Consider the following 14,273-nt stretch of genomic DNA (forward strand, 5'->3'; position numbering starts at 1 on the left):
AAGCGCCGGGTTTTATCCTAGTCTCATCTCAAGAGACAACGAGGCTGCAGCGTGCGTGCGTGGAATACTACAGAACAGACCACTGCACCACTGCCAAAAGTTTCACAGGCAGGATGAAAAAAAAAAAAAAAAACTCTCACACTTATCCCACCCCCAGTTTCTCGTTCAGACAAGAATTCATTCACTATGATGTCCGCTTAGTTGAGAAGAGGTCCTACTTGCCCAGCTCCTGTTGCATCTGTCCAATTTTCTGATGAAAAAAGAAATAATTTTTTGACGAAAATACAACTTGTTTTTAACAAGGTCAAAAAAGGATTTTTGACTTCGGGACCGCCATCTGACTTTTGCTGCAGACGAAAACTCTAGGTTTCTGGTTATTATTCATTACCAATGAAAAAATATATATATTTAATTGGAAATCACCCCAAAACGGTGCAACACTTCATTGCGTACAGTCATGGACGAAAAATGTTTATTTTATTATTATTTTGTGTTTCGTTTGAATGAAACAAGGATATTTGTGCACGATTAGACTGGAGGTGCCTCTTAGATTCATGGGGATTACGGGAGATGTGATTGGTTTAACAAGTATACTTTTTTCTTCTCTGTAGAATCATGGAGCCGAATGCCACCGCGGGCGGAGCTGATGAACAGCTCCATGGAGACGACCTAGCAAATGCGGTGAGCTCCATTAAGAAGCGCTAATCCCTTGTGGTCACCGGTTAAATACAGTCACAGATGTTGGTGCAGGTTTCTGTCAGTGAAAAAGTTTGCATGCTTAAATATCGGTGCAACAATACCGATGTCTGCTTGCATGTCTGTAGTTCTTATAAAACGGTTAATGTGATACTGGGCAGATTTCCCTCGTTGTTTTCTATATTATTTTGGCCAGAGGGAATTGGGGTGCTCTGATTCACGGTTAGCTCCATCCTTGGCACTTGGCATGTCTGCCTAAGAGTTTTGGAGAATGTCTTCACTATGTGAACTACCCGAAGCCACGAAAGTAAAAAAAATATTAAAAAAAAAAACACAAAAGTTTATGTATGGTATTTGAGTAATCTATTACGCGCTTTTTTAAATGATCGAATGAATACAACGTGAAGCTGTTTTATAAAAAGAAGAGAACCGTTATGTGATAATATGGTTGTTACAGTGGCGGTAAAATATTGTCACCATTAAGACAATTAAAGGGGGGTAAGTTTGGTAAGTTATGTACTGTATAACCTACTGCTCTACAACTGCTAATAGTAAAAGGAACATATTAATAATATAAGCAAACATAACTTTGAAATGATGTATTCCTGTTAAGCTTCTGACTTTAACATAAAATATAAATAACCAACTATAATTACTGTAACTGGAAAGCTATTGTATTATACCATCATCTATTGTCATATGATTAGTCCACTGAAGACTGTGCATACAATATGATTGTACATAAAACAATATAATCAACATAAAAAATATATATATTATGAACTCCAGATATGAGAAGTAGGGGGCTTATTTTGTACCCCATAGACATTCTTGCACACAAGAATTGGGTAACTAACTGCCCTCCAGGCAGTGAATGCATGTGTAAAATTACATTAATAATATCAAACGAAATACGGGAAAAAAATGTAATTCACTTCATTCAACTCCCTTCTAAAATTACTTTGCAACCCATTTGTAGTCCCAATGCTGCAAGTTGCACATCAACAGATGGTAGTTAGTAATCCTGATATATTCTGTCAGAAGGTTATGGAAATTATCTCCAAGGGAGTGCAGTCTCTATGTAAGGTTACCAATGAGGAGCCCTGACTGTGCTAAAGATTAATGTTGGTGAGCATGTAATGTGCATGTACTTTATAATGGTTTGCTGCAAGGAGAGTCAAGACTAGTGGATATCAAGTTCAATGAGTGTAGACTATGGTTGAGGTTACCTGTAAGTGACAGTATGACTCGGGGGTATGCATTGTGGAGGGTAGAACAATGGAGGTTAACTGTGAAGGGATTACAGTATGTCCAAGGTGAACTGTGTGGAAGACAGAGCAATATACTTTAGCTGTGAAGAAGTGTGAAGAAGTCATTACCTGCTAGGAGCATAGAGTGTGCAGGCTGTTAGTGTAGAATGTGCTAGAGGTGAGCTGTGTTCATTGTAGTGTTATAGAGGTTAGCTGTGAAGTTACAAGTGTGGAAGGGTAAGCAACACTGGTCCTGGAGTGCCAGAGATGTTTTAAGTCCATGCTTGATTCTACAGCTTGATCCAGTATTAAGTGAGTCTGAACAATCAGTGTCTAAATAACAAAATACAGAGTTCCTGGTCCCCTGGATTCATTAAGCCTGATTAATCCAATTATGTAACTAGGGGGTTGAATGGAGCACTCCAGGACCAGGACTGCATATCTCTGCAGCAGCGTGTTTGTAAAGGGTAACTTTGAGCAGCATGGGGGTGTCAGAGCTGATAGTGTGAAGTATTGAGTAGTAGTGGTTGGCTGCCTGAAACCTGGAGTGGTAAAATGTTGCTTTGTGGAATGTGATATAGTTATAGTGTATTACCAGTTAGCTCTGTGGATTATACAGTACAGTCTGTAAGTATTTGGACTGTGACACATTTTTTGTTGTTTTCGCTCTGTACTCCAGCAAACAATCCGCTGAAATGCAACAATCATTACGTGGTTAATGGGCAGAATTTCAGCTTAATTTTTAGGGTTTTTACATCCATATTGGGTGAACCTTGTCGGAATGACAGCCTTTTTTATTATTATTTTCATAGTCCCCCCAATTTTAGGGAACCAAAAGTAATTGAACAAATGAACACAAACTGAAATAATATTCAATATTTAGTTGCAAATCAATGACTGCCTAAAGTCTACGACCCATAGACATCACCAGATGCTGGGTATCTTCCCTGGTGATGCTCTTCAGCTCGTGCTTGTTTCGGGGACTATTTGCCTTCAGTCTGGTCTTCAAAAAGTAAAGTGCATGCTCAATTGGATTGAGATCAGGTGATTGACTTGGCAGGTCAAAAACATTCCAGGAAAAACAAACAGCTTTGGCTGTATGTTTTTGATCATTGGACTGCTGCATGGTGAATGTCATCCAATCAGTTTTGATTGGCTTGGATCTGAGCAGAAGCAACAGTTTCTATATACTTTGGCATTCATCCTGCTGCTAACGTCGGTAATGACACCATCAATGAGCCAGTTACTGCACATTTTTGCAAACTGTAACCTGTCCATTCTATTCTTGAGGCTTGCCAGGGGTTTGCATCTTATTGCGAAACCTCTGAAGTTATTCTAATGTAGACTTATCTTGTTGGTTGTCTTTAAAACATCAACGCCTACATCCTGGAGAGTTTTCTTGATCTATTGAACAATTATGAAGAGGTTTTTTCTTCACCATTGGAAGGATAGTCTTCTGTGTTCTACCAGGTTGTTTGCCATTGCTGGAATCACCAGTACATTTTTGCTTCTTAACAATGTACCAGACAGTTGATTTATTCAGATTTTTCAGCCTAATGATGGATTTACTGCCATTGACACGACTTTGGTCCTTATATTGACAGACAGCAAAAGACTCCAAATGCAGATGGCACTCCTAGAATGAACTCTAGATCTTTTGCTGGCTATTTTATGCACGAACAAATGATGAGCCTTAACACACCTGTCCAAGAAACATTGAGCAGCCAATTGTCCAATTACCTTTGTTCCCAAAAATTGGGGGGCTATGTTTAAAATTGGCTACGGTTCCTATACTGTCCACCCAATATGAATGTACAAACCCTCAAATTAAAGCTACAAGTCTGCATTTTAACTTCATAGTCAATGTCTTATTTCAAATTCAATATGCTGGAGTACAGACAAAAATGTTATGGACTCCACTCTATGTTGTAGATTTCAAAATCTGTAAAGCATGTGTGTTAGGAGAGTTGGGCAGAGGCAGAAAATGGCAGACTTTATCCGAGGGGAGTGTAGGTCACTGAGAGTGATGCAGCCTTGACAAAGTTTTCCAACAATTATCCAGCTATTACTTCAACATTGTCTATGTCAATAAATCTACTCATGGCTCAATGTAATGTAGAATCTACAAGGTGTCAGTGGAGACATGGGGGATGCACTCTATGGCCCTGTCCTTGTCCCTATGATAGCCTGGTGACAGTGAACCAAAGGTTGAGCTGGAGATGGTGCCAGCCTCAGTGGTGGAAGAGGAACTTGAAGAGCTAGCACAGCATCAGCCCCTGGAGAGAGAGGACCTCGACTTTGAGAAATGGAAACCTAAACCAAAACCCAAGAAGACCTTCAGCCAAAAGATAACTGAGACGAAGAGGTACCTGTGGAACCCTGAGACACGAGAGTTCATGGGCCGCTCTGGGAAAAGCTGGAGTAAGTGAAAAATCCTCCAAAAACAGTCACAGTTGTACAGTAGTGACAGTTATGCTCTTGGCCATTAAAGCACTCCTCAATCTGTATTAGTGAGACACATGGGGGAGCCATGAATTTTTCCACGTATTGCCTACAAATGTGTATGGTATAGCAGAGCTCATGAAAGATGCTCATGTTGTTTTTTTTGGTAACTGCATTTCTTCATATCTTATTGAAGAGTGAAATGCCCTTGTAGATGCATTTCAATTTAGGCCGGGGCCACGAGGAATCCAGCTAGGTAGGAAGTCATTATATCCTGTTCCAAACATGAAGGACACATTTTGAATGTCCACTTCGTATAGATATTTCTTTTGCCATTTTCCATTGATGTGATTCTTTGTATTACTTTATTCCTCTGTGTACCATTTTTGTTTAATTAAATGTTTTGGCCAATTATGTTTTAGAATCAATATGCAATCTGTGTATTTGCAGTTTATGAATTCATGCCAAGAAATCCCCATGTTAATGGCATGAATGTATGAATGAATGAATGAATGAATGGCAATAGGATCTCACAAATACATTGTTATCATTATTAAGTTCAACAATGAATTTAACTTAAATTACAAGGTAAATGGTTGTTTGTAAATTAGCCATATACCTTTATTTCCAGCTTAATTTAGTGTTCTAATCTAGCTAACTTTCTATCTAATTATTTTCACGTGTAGTTAGCTAAATCATCAGCGGTTGTCTTCAAGGCTCTCTAGAAAACTAGGTGAAGCTATTGTATTCAGCAAATAAGTAATATACAGTAAAATGTCCATTATACGCTCTAACAACAACTGGTTCCCAACAAATGGTAGAGCTTAGTTGCATTGTAATTTGCACAACATATAGTGCCGTGCACCAAATATTTGCCCACTTCCTGGTTTCCTCTATTACAACTAAACACAAACCATTTCATTCATTTGATGAAAAAATGTATCAATCATGAAAATAACTCTGTAAAAGTTTAATTAAACTAAATAACAGGTTGCACCACCTTTAAATAATTACAACCAAACCCTTCTTATAATTTGATATAATTCTTTCACATCGCTGTGGAGAAACTACTACCAACCAAGAGAAAGATCAATGCTTGTCTCACATTTGCAAAAAACCCCAAGCCTTTTGGGATGATGTTAAATGGATAGATGAGTCAAAAGTCATATCAGGCGTAAAGCAAATAAAGGCGAATGTCCATTCATCTGTCTGTGAGCTGAATCTGAAGTGTAATTGGGTTATGCACCAAGACAACAATCCAGAACACAAAGGCCAGACCGCATCTGAATGGCTGAAAAGAAACAAAATGAACGTCTGGACTGGCCAAGTCAAAGTCCTGACTTGAACCCAATAGAGATGCTGTAGCAGGACCTGAACTGAGTAATTCATGGTCGAAAACCTACCAATTTGTCTGAATTAAATCAGTTCTACAAGGAAGAGTAGGCTACAATTCCTCCACAGTGATGTGAATGACAAATTATAGCAGTTATTGCTGCTAAAGCTAGTGCAACCAGTTATTCAGTTATGGGGGCAATTACTTTTTCACAGGAGCGAAATGGGTGTTTCACTGGTAATTTAAGAATGTCTACTCAGGTCCCCATTGTCTACAGTTACATTTTGTCTAAGGATCTGACACCATTCAGTTTGACAAGTATGCAATAATAGAGGAATGGGGAAACTATTTTTTATGACACTGCAACTTTTAGAGTACTCCTAAGTTGAATTATGGTCTTTATTGTTATTATACTTCACTTCTTCCAAGAATAAAAAAATCAGAATACTATTGCATCACTCACTTGCATCAATCAAATCCACATGGCAAAACAAAATCAAACATGGCAGTACACTCTGAAGGGTCCATGCAACTTAACCAGCTGATCTAATGCTCTTTTACGGGAGTGCATGGTCAAATGTGTTCTCTATTCTGTTTTTGGTACAGCTCACTGTTCATTTGTGCATTTATCTCCAAAGATTCCAGTTGCCAGTTGGAGGGGGTGAGGGGGCATCATTATTTTGCATGGTGCCCTCAGATGACCACCCGAGTTTCCCTTGTAAGAATGTAGTTTGGTTAGAATTAGTTTTTGCGGTCCAAGTAAACTGTAATTTGTCTTTTTGAACAATGGAAGCAAGAGATTCAGGTCATGTGACGTTTGGTGGGGGGAGCATTTGGACCACGAGCCCTTCTCTGTCCCTATCCCAGTGTGTTTGTGTCATAGTTCAGTGTTTGTGTAGGTGCACAGATAACTCAGTCCAGTCCTGAAAATCACAGGTGGCCCCAGAAACCATTCCAGGAGGGTGCATGCCATAACAGGCTGTGCTCTAGTCGGGAGCCTCATTCTTCCAGACTCATTTCCCATAATCCCCCCCTTGCAGCCTCTACACTTGCTGACTCATACATGTTCACAGACGCTGCACAGGTGCTTGTCCACCATGCTTTCTGTCGCACGCTCAGCCCAGAGTGCATGAACATACAGCTGAGGTCTCCGCCACCAATGAGGTCTCCAAAGTATTTCCTGTAAAGGCTCATGGGGTCAGTGATGACGGAGTAGCCTCCTGATCCCTCTGGACTGTTGCATTCTTAATGACAAAAATAGATGACTCAACGAGTTTGTTTAAACCTAATCTGGAAAAAGTGTCCTTTAGAGAATGTTGAGAGAACAGAGACTGCCGTCTCGAAGTCTGTGATCCCTCTTTTTGCCAAATAGACACATCTTTTACCAAATAGACTTGCCCTAGTCGTATACAAATATTCCTAATCAGACAAGAAAAAGCTGTTGGTTAAAGAAATGCAGACATGACGACGCGGGAGACCAGACAGGGTGCGTCCTGTCACAGGAACACCTTCGGGCAGCTTGAGGAAACGCGGTAGCCTTATGTGACTGCTAGACACCGTTTCTGTGATGGCACCCGGAGGTTCAGTATGTTTCTGAATTAAAGAACAGTTGGGGGGATTCTCAGCAACCCTGAACAGAACGGTCTTTGTAGCTGGGAGACGCTATGCTGGCTGCCACCAGCTCCTGTGAAATTGCTTGTAGAGCCAAGGCCATTTAATCCAGGGGACAGATTTAGCTTGATTATTGACTAATGGATGATTGATTGACATTTAAAGACTTCTGCTTAGGTTTCCCAGACTTCTTTCTTTGCATTTGTGAGTTTCCATCCCCACACATTATATATTATTGATTATCCCATCCACACTTAGCTCTATTGGCATGTAAACAAGATGGTTCCATATCCAGATCTAGGAAGAACATTTTGCTTACTGAACAGTCAGTAGGAGCAAGCATGTTTGTAACAGTGTCTCAACCTGGAGATCAGATTTGATACATTTGGATCAAGACTTTTATACTACAAAGAGATTCAGTGAAGCAGTGCTCCTTGGAGACAAAGGCCTGGATTCAAATATAATTTAACCTTAACTTTAATTGATAAATTAAAAGCTGAACTGGTTAAAAACACAAACACCGGAATATAATTATGAGTCAAAGTTGAGGAGGAATATTGATTGAATCCTGAAAAGGAGAGTATCTCACAAAGGCCTTCCAAAAGAACAAAACAGAACTCAGTCTGACATTGTAGAGATGAGGCTTTAATATTGAAGTGGCTTAAAAAAAGGCTTAAACAGGATGGGTATTACAGCCCCTGGCTGATAAAAGGCAGAAAGGTCTGACTGGGAGGTCCTGTAATGAAAGCAACTAGACAGCCAGCCAGACAGCATTAGACACTTTCCTGCTGTAAACACCTCATGGTCCTCACCTCACGTCTTTGGCCCACAGGCCTCATCCTCCTATTCTACTCAGCGCTGTACATCTTCTTGGCGGCCATGTTCGCAGCCTGCATGTGGGCCCTAATGTGGTCCATCAATCCCTATGCCCCCACCTACAATGACAGGGTGATGCCACCAGGTAAGGACTCATGCCCATGTGCTCCACTTTCTGATGCTCCCCTCCGCCCGCCCTCGCCAGACTGCTGGGGCAACTGACCGTGTCTGTGCTCCATTTGGCAGGTATGATGATGTCGCCACGGGGGCCGAACGGATTCGACATCGTCTTCAACGCTTCTGACCGCAACACCTGGGATAAATATGTGAAGGCCCTGGAGGCCTCTCTAAATCGTGAGTCATAGACAGTGTAAACTCTGTGATACCTTCCTGAATGTTCAGCTGGAGGCAATATAATGTATGTTTAGGCAGCATATGGGGAGAAAAACATTTTACCTTCATGGCCACCGAATAAGGCCCCCCATCCACTGGCCCCCCCCTCACCTTGCTCTCCAGGCTTCCTGCCAGTGAATTGAAAGCTGGGACGGAAGACCTTTGTGAGCGGAGTACTTCCATTCAGCCGCGCTCCAGCTCTTCTTTTGTGCTGGGTTGCTGGACTCCAAGGCGGAGGCCAACAAACGGCAGCCTGTGTTCGCTATATTCATGGGACCTTTTTTCCTCCTTCCTCCCCACACCCCTCCTCCTTCTCCTCCTCCTCCTCCGCTCCAACAGCGTACGACGACTCCATTCAGGAGCAGCGGAACATCAACTGTACGCAGAGCGTGTACTTCAAGCAGGACGACAAGGAGGAGAGTGCCGAGCGGAAGGCGTGCCAGTTCAAAAGGTCTTCGCTGGGGAAGTGCTCGGGGGACCCGGACAGAAGCTTTGGATACGCTTTAGGAAAGCCCTGCGTTCTCCTCAACATGAACCGGGTAAGATAGGCGGGAATGAAGAGATGCAAACAGGATAACCGGGGCTGCAATGGCATGGAAAGGCTAGAGAAAGGCATGTTGTCAAACATTGTCATCATTCCATAAGCAGTTGCAGCTTTAGTACATTGTTGTGTCTCCGTAATTACGTTATTGTACTAATATCCATGGGTGGAATGGATGCTCACTGACACGAACTAAAGACAGCAAGTTTTAAGGCTTTTAGGGACATCTAGTGGTGAGTATGAAATCAAGTCCTTCTGTGCATCTACACATTTGTGTTTTATCGCACAAGTTCTTCAGCAGGAATTCACGACGAAACGTTATAATGTATGGACATTTACATAATTTAAAACAGATCTAGTACAGTCTGTGACTAATGGCTGTAGGAGATGCATTTATTCTTTGGCTCAAAAGGAGCATATAGCAGATGGCAGTAACCAGCCCTGTGTGTTTATTTACATGTAATTGTATTTGGGGAAGCTTGCTTGATGGGACCTGAACTGGGCCAGAACCCCCCCTGTGACCTCACCTGAGGTGGTCTGTGAGGCCTGTCCATGCACAATAGAGGGTATTTCAGACTGTTGACCCAAACAGGCCAGAAAGCCTTGCTTGTTTTTAAAGCTGCATAGTTGAACTCGAAAAACATCTAAACTGAGCATCTCCCCAGCAGGGGGGCTACGGTTAACCCTGGCCTGCTCCCTCCCGCATATGGAGAAAATGCACTCAATGGGGCTCATGGTATCCATCTCTCCAATCTCCAGACATTGAAACAAGGCACAGCAGACTGCTGGCCTCATTGGGGAGGCTGAGTCAGCAGGGAGCTCAGTCTGTTCTTTCAGCGCCCTCATCAAGTTAAAATTAAATAAAACAGGCTGCCCAGTCAGGAAAGCACGCTATCTTTATTTCCTATGAGCTAGGAGCCTCTCCAGCTGACAAAATAAACCCCAACTGGCCTACAACTGAGTCCTTTCTATTTTATTAATTGATATGCAACTACTTTCCACATCTATCTCCTATAGATTCTTGGATACTTACCAGGCCAAGGCACTCCAATCAATGTGACCTGCTCAGCTAAGGTAAACCCTTATCATCCTTCACTAATTTGTCTCAATACTTCTCTCAACTATAAAAGAAACTGGTTGAGTGTTCATCAGTAATTTTTCATTCACTGTCAGAAAGGAGGGCCAGAAAACCTTGGAGAGATTGAGTTCTTCCCTGAAAGCATTTTTAACCTGAAGTACTACCCTTACTATGGAAAGAGGAGACATGTAAGTATGATTTCAAATCAGGCTTTTGATGAGCGTGTTGAGGAAGGACTAATAAAGTTTAGGTGCATTGCACAAGCACCTGTACTTGCATTTCTGTAGTGTAAAACACAAAAAACTTAATGGGTTATGCTAACTGCAATGGTGGTTCTCACATGCACTCACCACCCTATAACCAACAGGTGAACTACACCAACCCCCTGGTAGCTGTGCGCTTCCCCAGGGTGCAGCAGGATATCCATTTCAGTGTACAGTGCAAGCTGAATGGTAAGGGCATCATCAATGACTCTCCTAATGACCGATTCCTGGGCAGCATCACCTTCTCTCTGGAAGTGGGTGCATAGGGGGCACCTTTGCAGAGTGGAAGTTGACTGGCTGGAAGTTTCTAGATAGGAGTACATTGTGCTGTTGAAGAGCCAAGAGGATCCAGACTGAGGGGCATGGATACTTTAGAAAGGCCTCTTTCCATCCCACCTCCAATGCATTACACTGTCTGAAAACAATACTTCAACCCCCTCCCTGTACCAGTCAAACACAGTGCAGTCTGTATGTATTTGGACAGTGGTATAATTTCTGTTATCTGTTATTATCTTCTACTACAGCAGATTGGATTTTAAATGAAATAATGAGTATAAGGTTAAAGTTTAGTCATCTTTAATTTGAGACTATCAAAAACCTTTTATCAAGACTAGAAGCTGATAGCTGTTATACCTTCATTAAGGAAGCAATTTAATTCTCGACTAATCAGAAACAGCTGAGAAGCCAATTGTCCAATTACGTTTGGTCCCCTAAAATGGGGATACTATGTATAAAAAGGAGATGTACACAAATTACTGTATATTTAAAATCCCATGTGTTGGAGTCCAGAGCCAAAAGAACAGAAATTGTACCACTGTCCAAATACTTACAGACTGCAGTGTATATATACCTGCTCAGTGCTACACCATATGCCTTAATGTTCTAATGTTGTCTTGCTCTGACTTGTGTCAACTGATGATCCTGCTGAACATGACTGAATAAGAACTCCAACAGAATAAATGATACATTGCTTTGCCCGATTCTCATGAATAGCTAATGCATGCCAGAGGTCTCATAAGTGTCATCTACTAATTTCTATTGGCTACAGCTACATCCGTAGTAATGCAGTTTAAATGTTCACAATACACTGAAATGCTATAAAATGTTAAATGTATGCTACCCACCCTATGCCAGAACAGTGTACGACATGACTGGTGGTGCCTTTTTGATTCCACCCTTTGACCCTACTGCCCTGCTAACCTCATTAAATGGGAGCTGGAGAAGAGTTACAAAGTAACAGGGAACACACAACTGACACTAGACATATAGTGTCCTCTAAAAGTATGGTAGTTAAGTCTGTTCTTTTTGCTGCAGAATTTAGAGATCAAAAGATGAATATGAGACAAAAGTACAGACAATCAGATTTCTTTTTTTGTATTTACATGCATAAATGTTTTCATACACATGCATACCATTTTACAGAAACAGCTGTTTTTGTGTCAAGTCACCCAAAGTAAATCAAAGCAAGTCTAATATTTAGTTGTATAGCCCTTACAAGCAATAACTGCACCTTCACTAAGGCCACTTACTATTGATTTATGTTTGGGGTGATTGTCTTTAGTCTCCTTCCTCTTCAGCAAGCGGAATGCATGCTTGATCGAATTTAAATTAGGTGGCTGAAACTTTTCACCACTGGCCATTGCATCCATTTTGCTTTGGATGATGAGGCAATTTATTTGAGGTAGGATGAAGCTACCCCACTGAGTCTCGCAGGAAGAAGTGGAGGAATTTCTTCATGCAAAGTCACACATTACATTTCAGAATTAATCTTACTAGTGCCATCCTGTTACATCATCAATGCAGACAAGTAACCCTGTTCCGGAGGCTATGACACGATCCCCTCCATATCTCATTGAAGAGGTGGATCATGGAACATAGGCTATTCCTTCTTTTCTACACAAATTCCATCGCTTTAGGAAAGGTTTATTTTGGTATCGTATATCCATGAAACTGTTCCAGAAATCATTTGGCTCATCTCTGTACTTTTTTAGCTAATTCTAACCTGTCCTCTCAAACCTTGATGCTGCTGAGACATTTGCATCAAGCAGTGTAGCCTCTGAAGACGGCTGATGTCTCTGCCCATTGTTTTAGGGTTTTTCTTCACAGACCTTAGGATTGATCTGTCATAAGCTGTAGCAATCTTCCTTGGCTGACTTGCAGTGTTTATTTCTGAGTCCACCAATGGCTTCTTTCTTTTTCAATACCTACCCAGTTTCTGCGCTATCCTTCCTAATCAGATGAAAACAGAGGATAAAACCAAGACTAGACACTCACTGCTCTTTGTGTGTGTGAACAAAACAAAACACCTGAGCAACAGTTCACACCCGTCAGTCATTGGTTAACTTTTGCACAGCTGAAAATGGAGGGACTCCATACAAAAACAGATGCTTCTGTAAAATGTTAAATATATGCACATCAATATCATGAAATAAAAGCTGATTGATTGCGCCTTTGCTTCGGAAACATCTTTTGATCTCAAAGCCAACTACCTTAAGTTCATATTAAAATTAAGAAATTTCACTCTACCATCACCATACTTTTGGAGGGCACTAATTACCTGTTTCTTTGTAACAAAACATTATAACGAGGCAGTGTATACACTTCAATTGTCCTGCTATTTTTTTTAGCTGATAAACTTTGCTTTTGAGTCAGGTTATATTTCTCCAATGTTTTTATTGGCTAGATGTATCATTTGTATCATTTAAACCATTCACAGCTTTCTGTCACAGTCACTGCAGTGGTCATATGAATTCTGTATGAACGACTGTAGGTAGTTGTAGCTGAAATAGTTACAGCATTATGCAAAAACAGCTCAATACACTGCTGTAATTTTTAGGAACGCTAGAATTCTTTGACTGTTAGCTTGTTTTTATAACTATTTTCACTAATATGTTGTTTTTTTTTTTACCACTTATTTCATTTTTTCTTGTCCAAGAATAAAAGGTATCAGTCTTTCCTTAGATGGGACATACTGTCAGTGTTTGTGTTAAAAGGTAGTTCTCATTGTATTTTGTTGTACTGTAACCATTTACTGTAACTATTTTTCTCAGAAGTCACCTTTGTAAGCACTGAATTATTTATGTTTATGCTCCAAAAGAAAAACAAACAAAACAAAAAAAACTACTATCCAAACTGTTAATGGCATTTGAGTTCATTCACAGTCAAGGACATCTGTGAAAAGGGGGGGGGGGTCATTTTGTATTTAAAAATTCTTAAAACGTTGTTTTAGCAATTCAGTAAACACATGGAACTAAATTGACTAATTTAAACAATGTGTCTGTTTTTATTATTTATTTACTTAATATACAATCTACATTTTTACAGTTTCCTAACGATCAAAGAGTTGCATTATTTTTGCTTTACCGTCTTCCGAGTTCAATTTACAGTTGGAGGTGTGGATGACCAGGTACAGTACGACAGCATTCAGAATTGCAGCAAGCCAATTCATTTACGAGTTCACATCAAACATTCAGTGTTCGGCTTAGAATAACTTGCAATAAAAAAAAGAGTTGTAAAATACCCAGTGTGATACAGCATGCTTCTGTGGAACGTTCTGATCTACTAGCTTTATTATACAAGTTAGTTCCGGTCAAATACTTTGATTGGACAAGAGGCTTTCCATATACAGTACAACGTCACTCTGACCTCATCAACATCCGGTACCGGGATCAGTCCGCAATGTTTACAGAATTCTATTACCTACTGTAACTGTCTCGCGTTGCTAGGTAACTCAAACAAATTCAAAGACTGAGCTAGCTAACTAGTTAGTCTTTGCATAGAGTTACCTGGCAACCCAAGACAATTACAAAGACAGTAGCTAATATAATTCTCAAGGAACTATTTTTTGTTA

General features: G+C 40.6%; 1 protein-coding gene across 1 annotated transcript; it reads left to right on the forward strand.

Moving 5' to 3' along the window:
- Nucleotides 1–190: 190 nt before the first annotated feature.
- LOC133134067 (protein ATP1B4-like) lies at nt 191–13,383 on the forward strand. Its single transcript, XM_061250464.1, has 9 exons — nt 191–366; nt 612–681; nt 4,133–4,367; nt 8,165–8,293; nt 8,395–8,502; nt 8,881–9,080; nt 10,100–10,156; nt 10,256–10,348; nt 10,528–13,383. Exons 2-9 carry the CDS (start codon nt 616–618, stop codon nt 10,687–10,689), a joined length of 1,050 nt encoding a protein of 349 aa, XP_061106448.1. The 5' UTR covers nt 191–366; nt 612–615; the 3' UTR covers nt 10,690–13,383.
- Nucleotides 13,384–14,273: the final 890 nt, after the last annotated feature.

The sequence above is a fragment of the Conger conger genome, chromosome 7 (genome assembly GCF_963514075.1).
Source record: "Conger conger chromosome 7, fConCon1.1, whole genome shotgun sequence".
Taxonomy (NCBI): Eukaryota; Metazoa; Chordata; class Actinopteri; order Anguilliformes; family Congridae; genus Conger; species Conger conger.

Coding starts and splice junctions, on each gene's coding strand:
- LOC133134067 (XM_061250464.1), top strand. CDS start 616: ATGGAGCCGAATGCCACCGCGGGCGGAGCTGATGAACAGCTCCATGGA. Junction 8,294..8,394: donor TGACAGGGTGATGCCACCAG/GTAAGGACTCAT, acceptor TCCATTTGGCAG/GTATGATGATGTCGCCACGG. Junction 8,503..8,880: donor CCTGGAGGCCTCTCTAAATC/GTGAGTCATAGA, acceptor CCGCTCCAACAG/CGTACGACGACTCCATTCAG.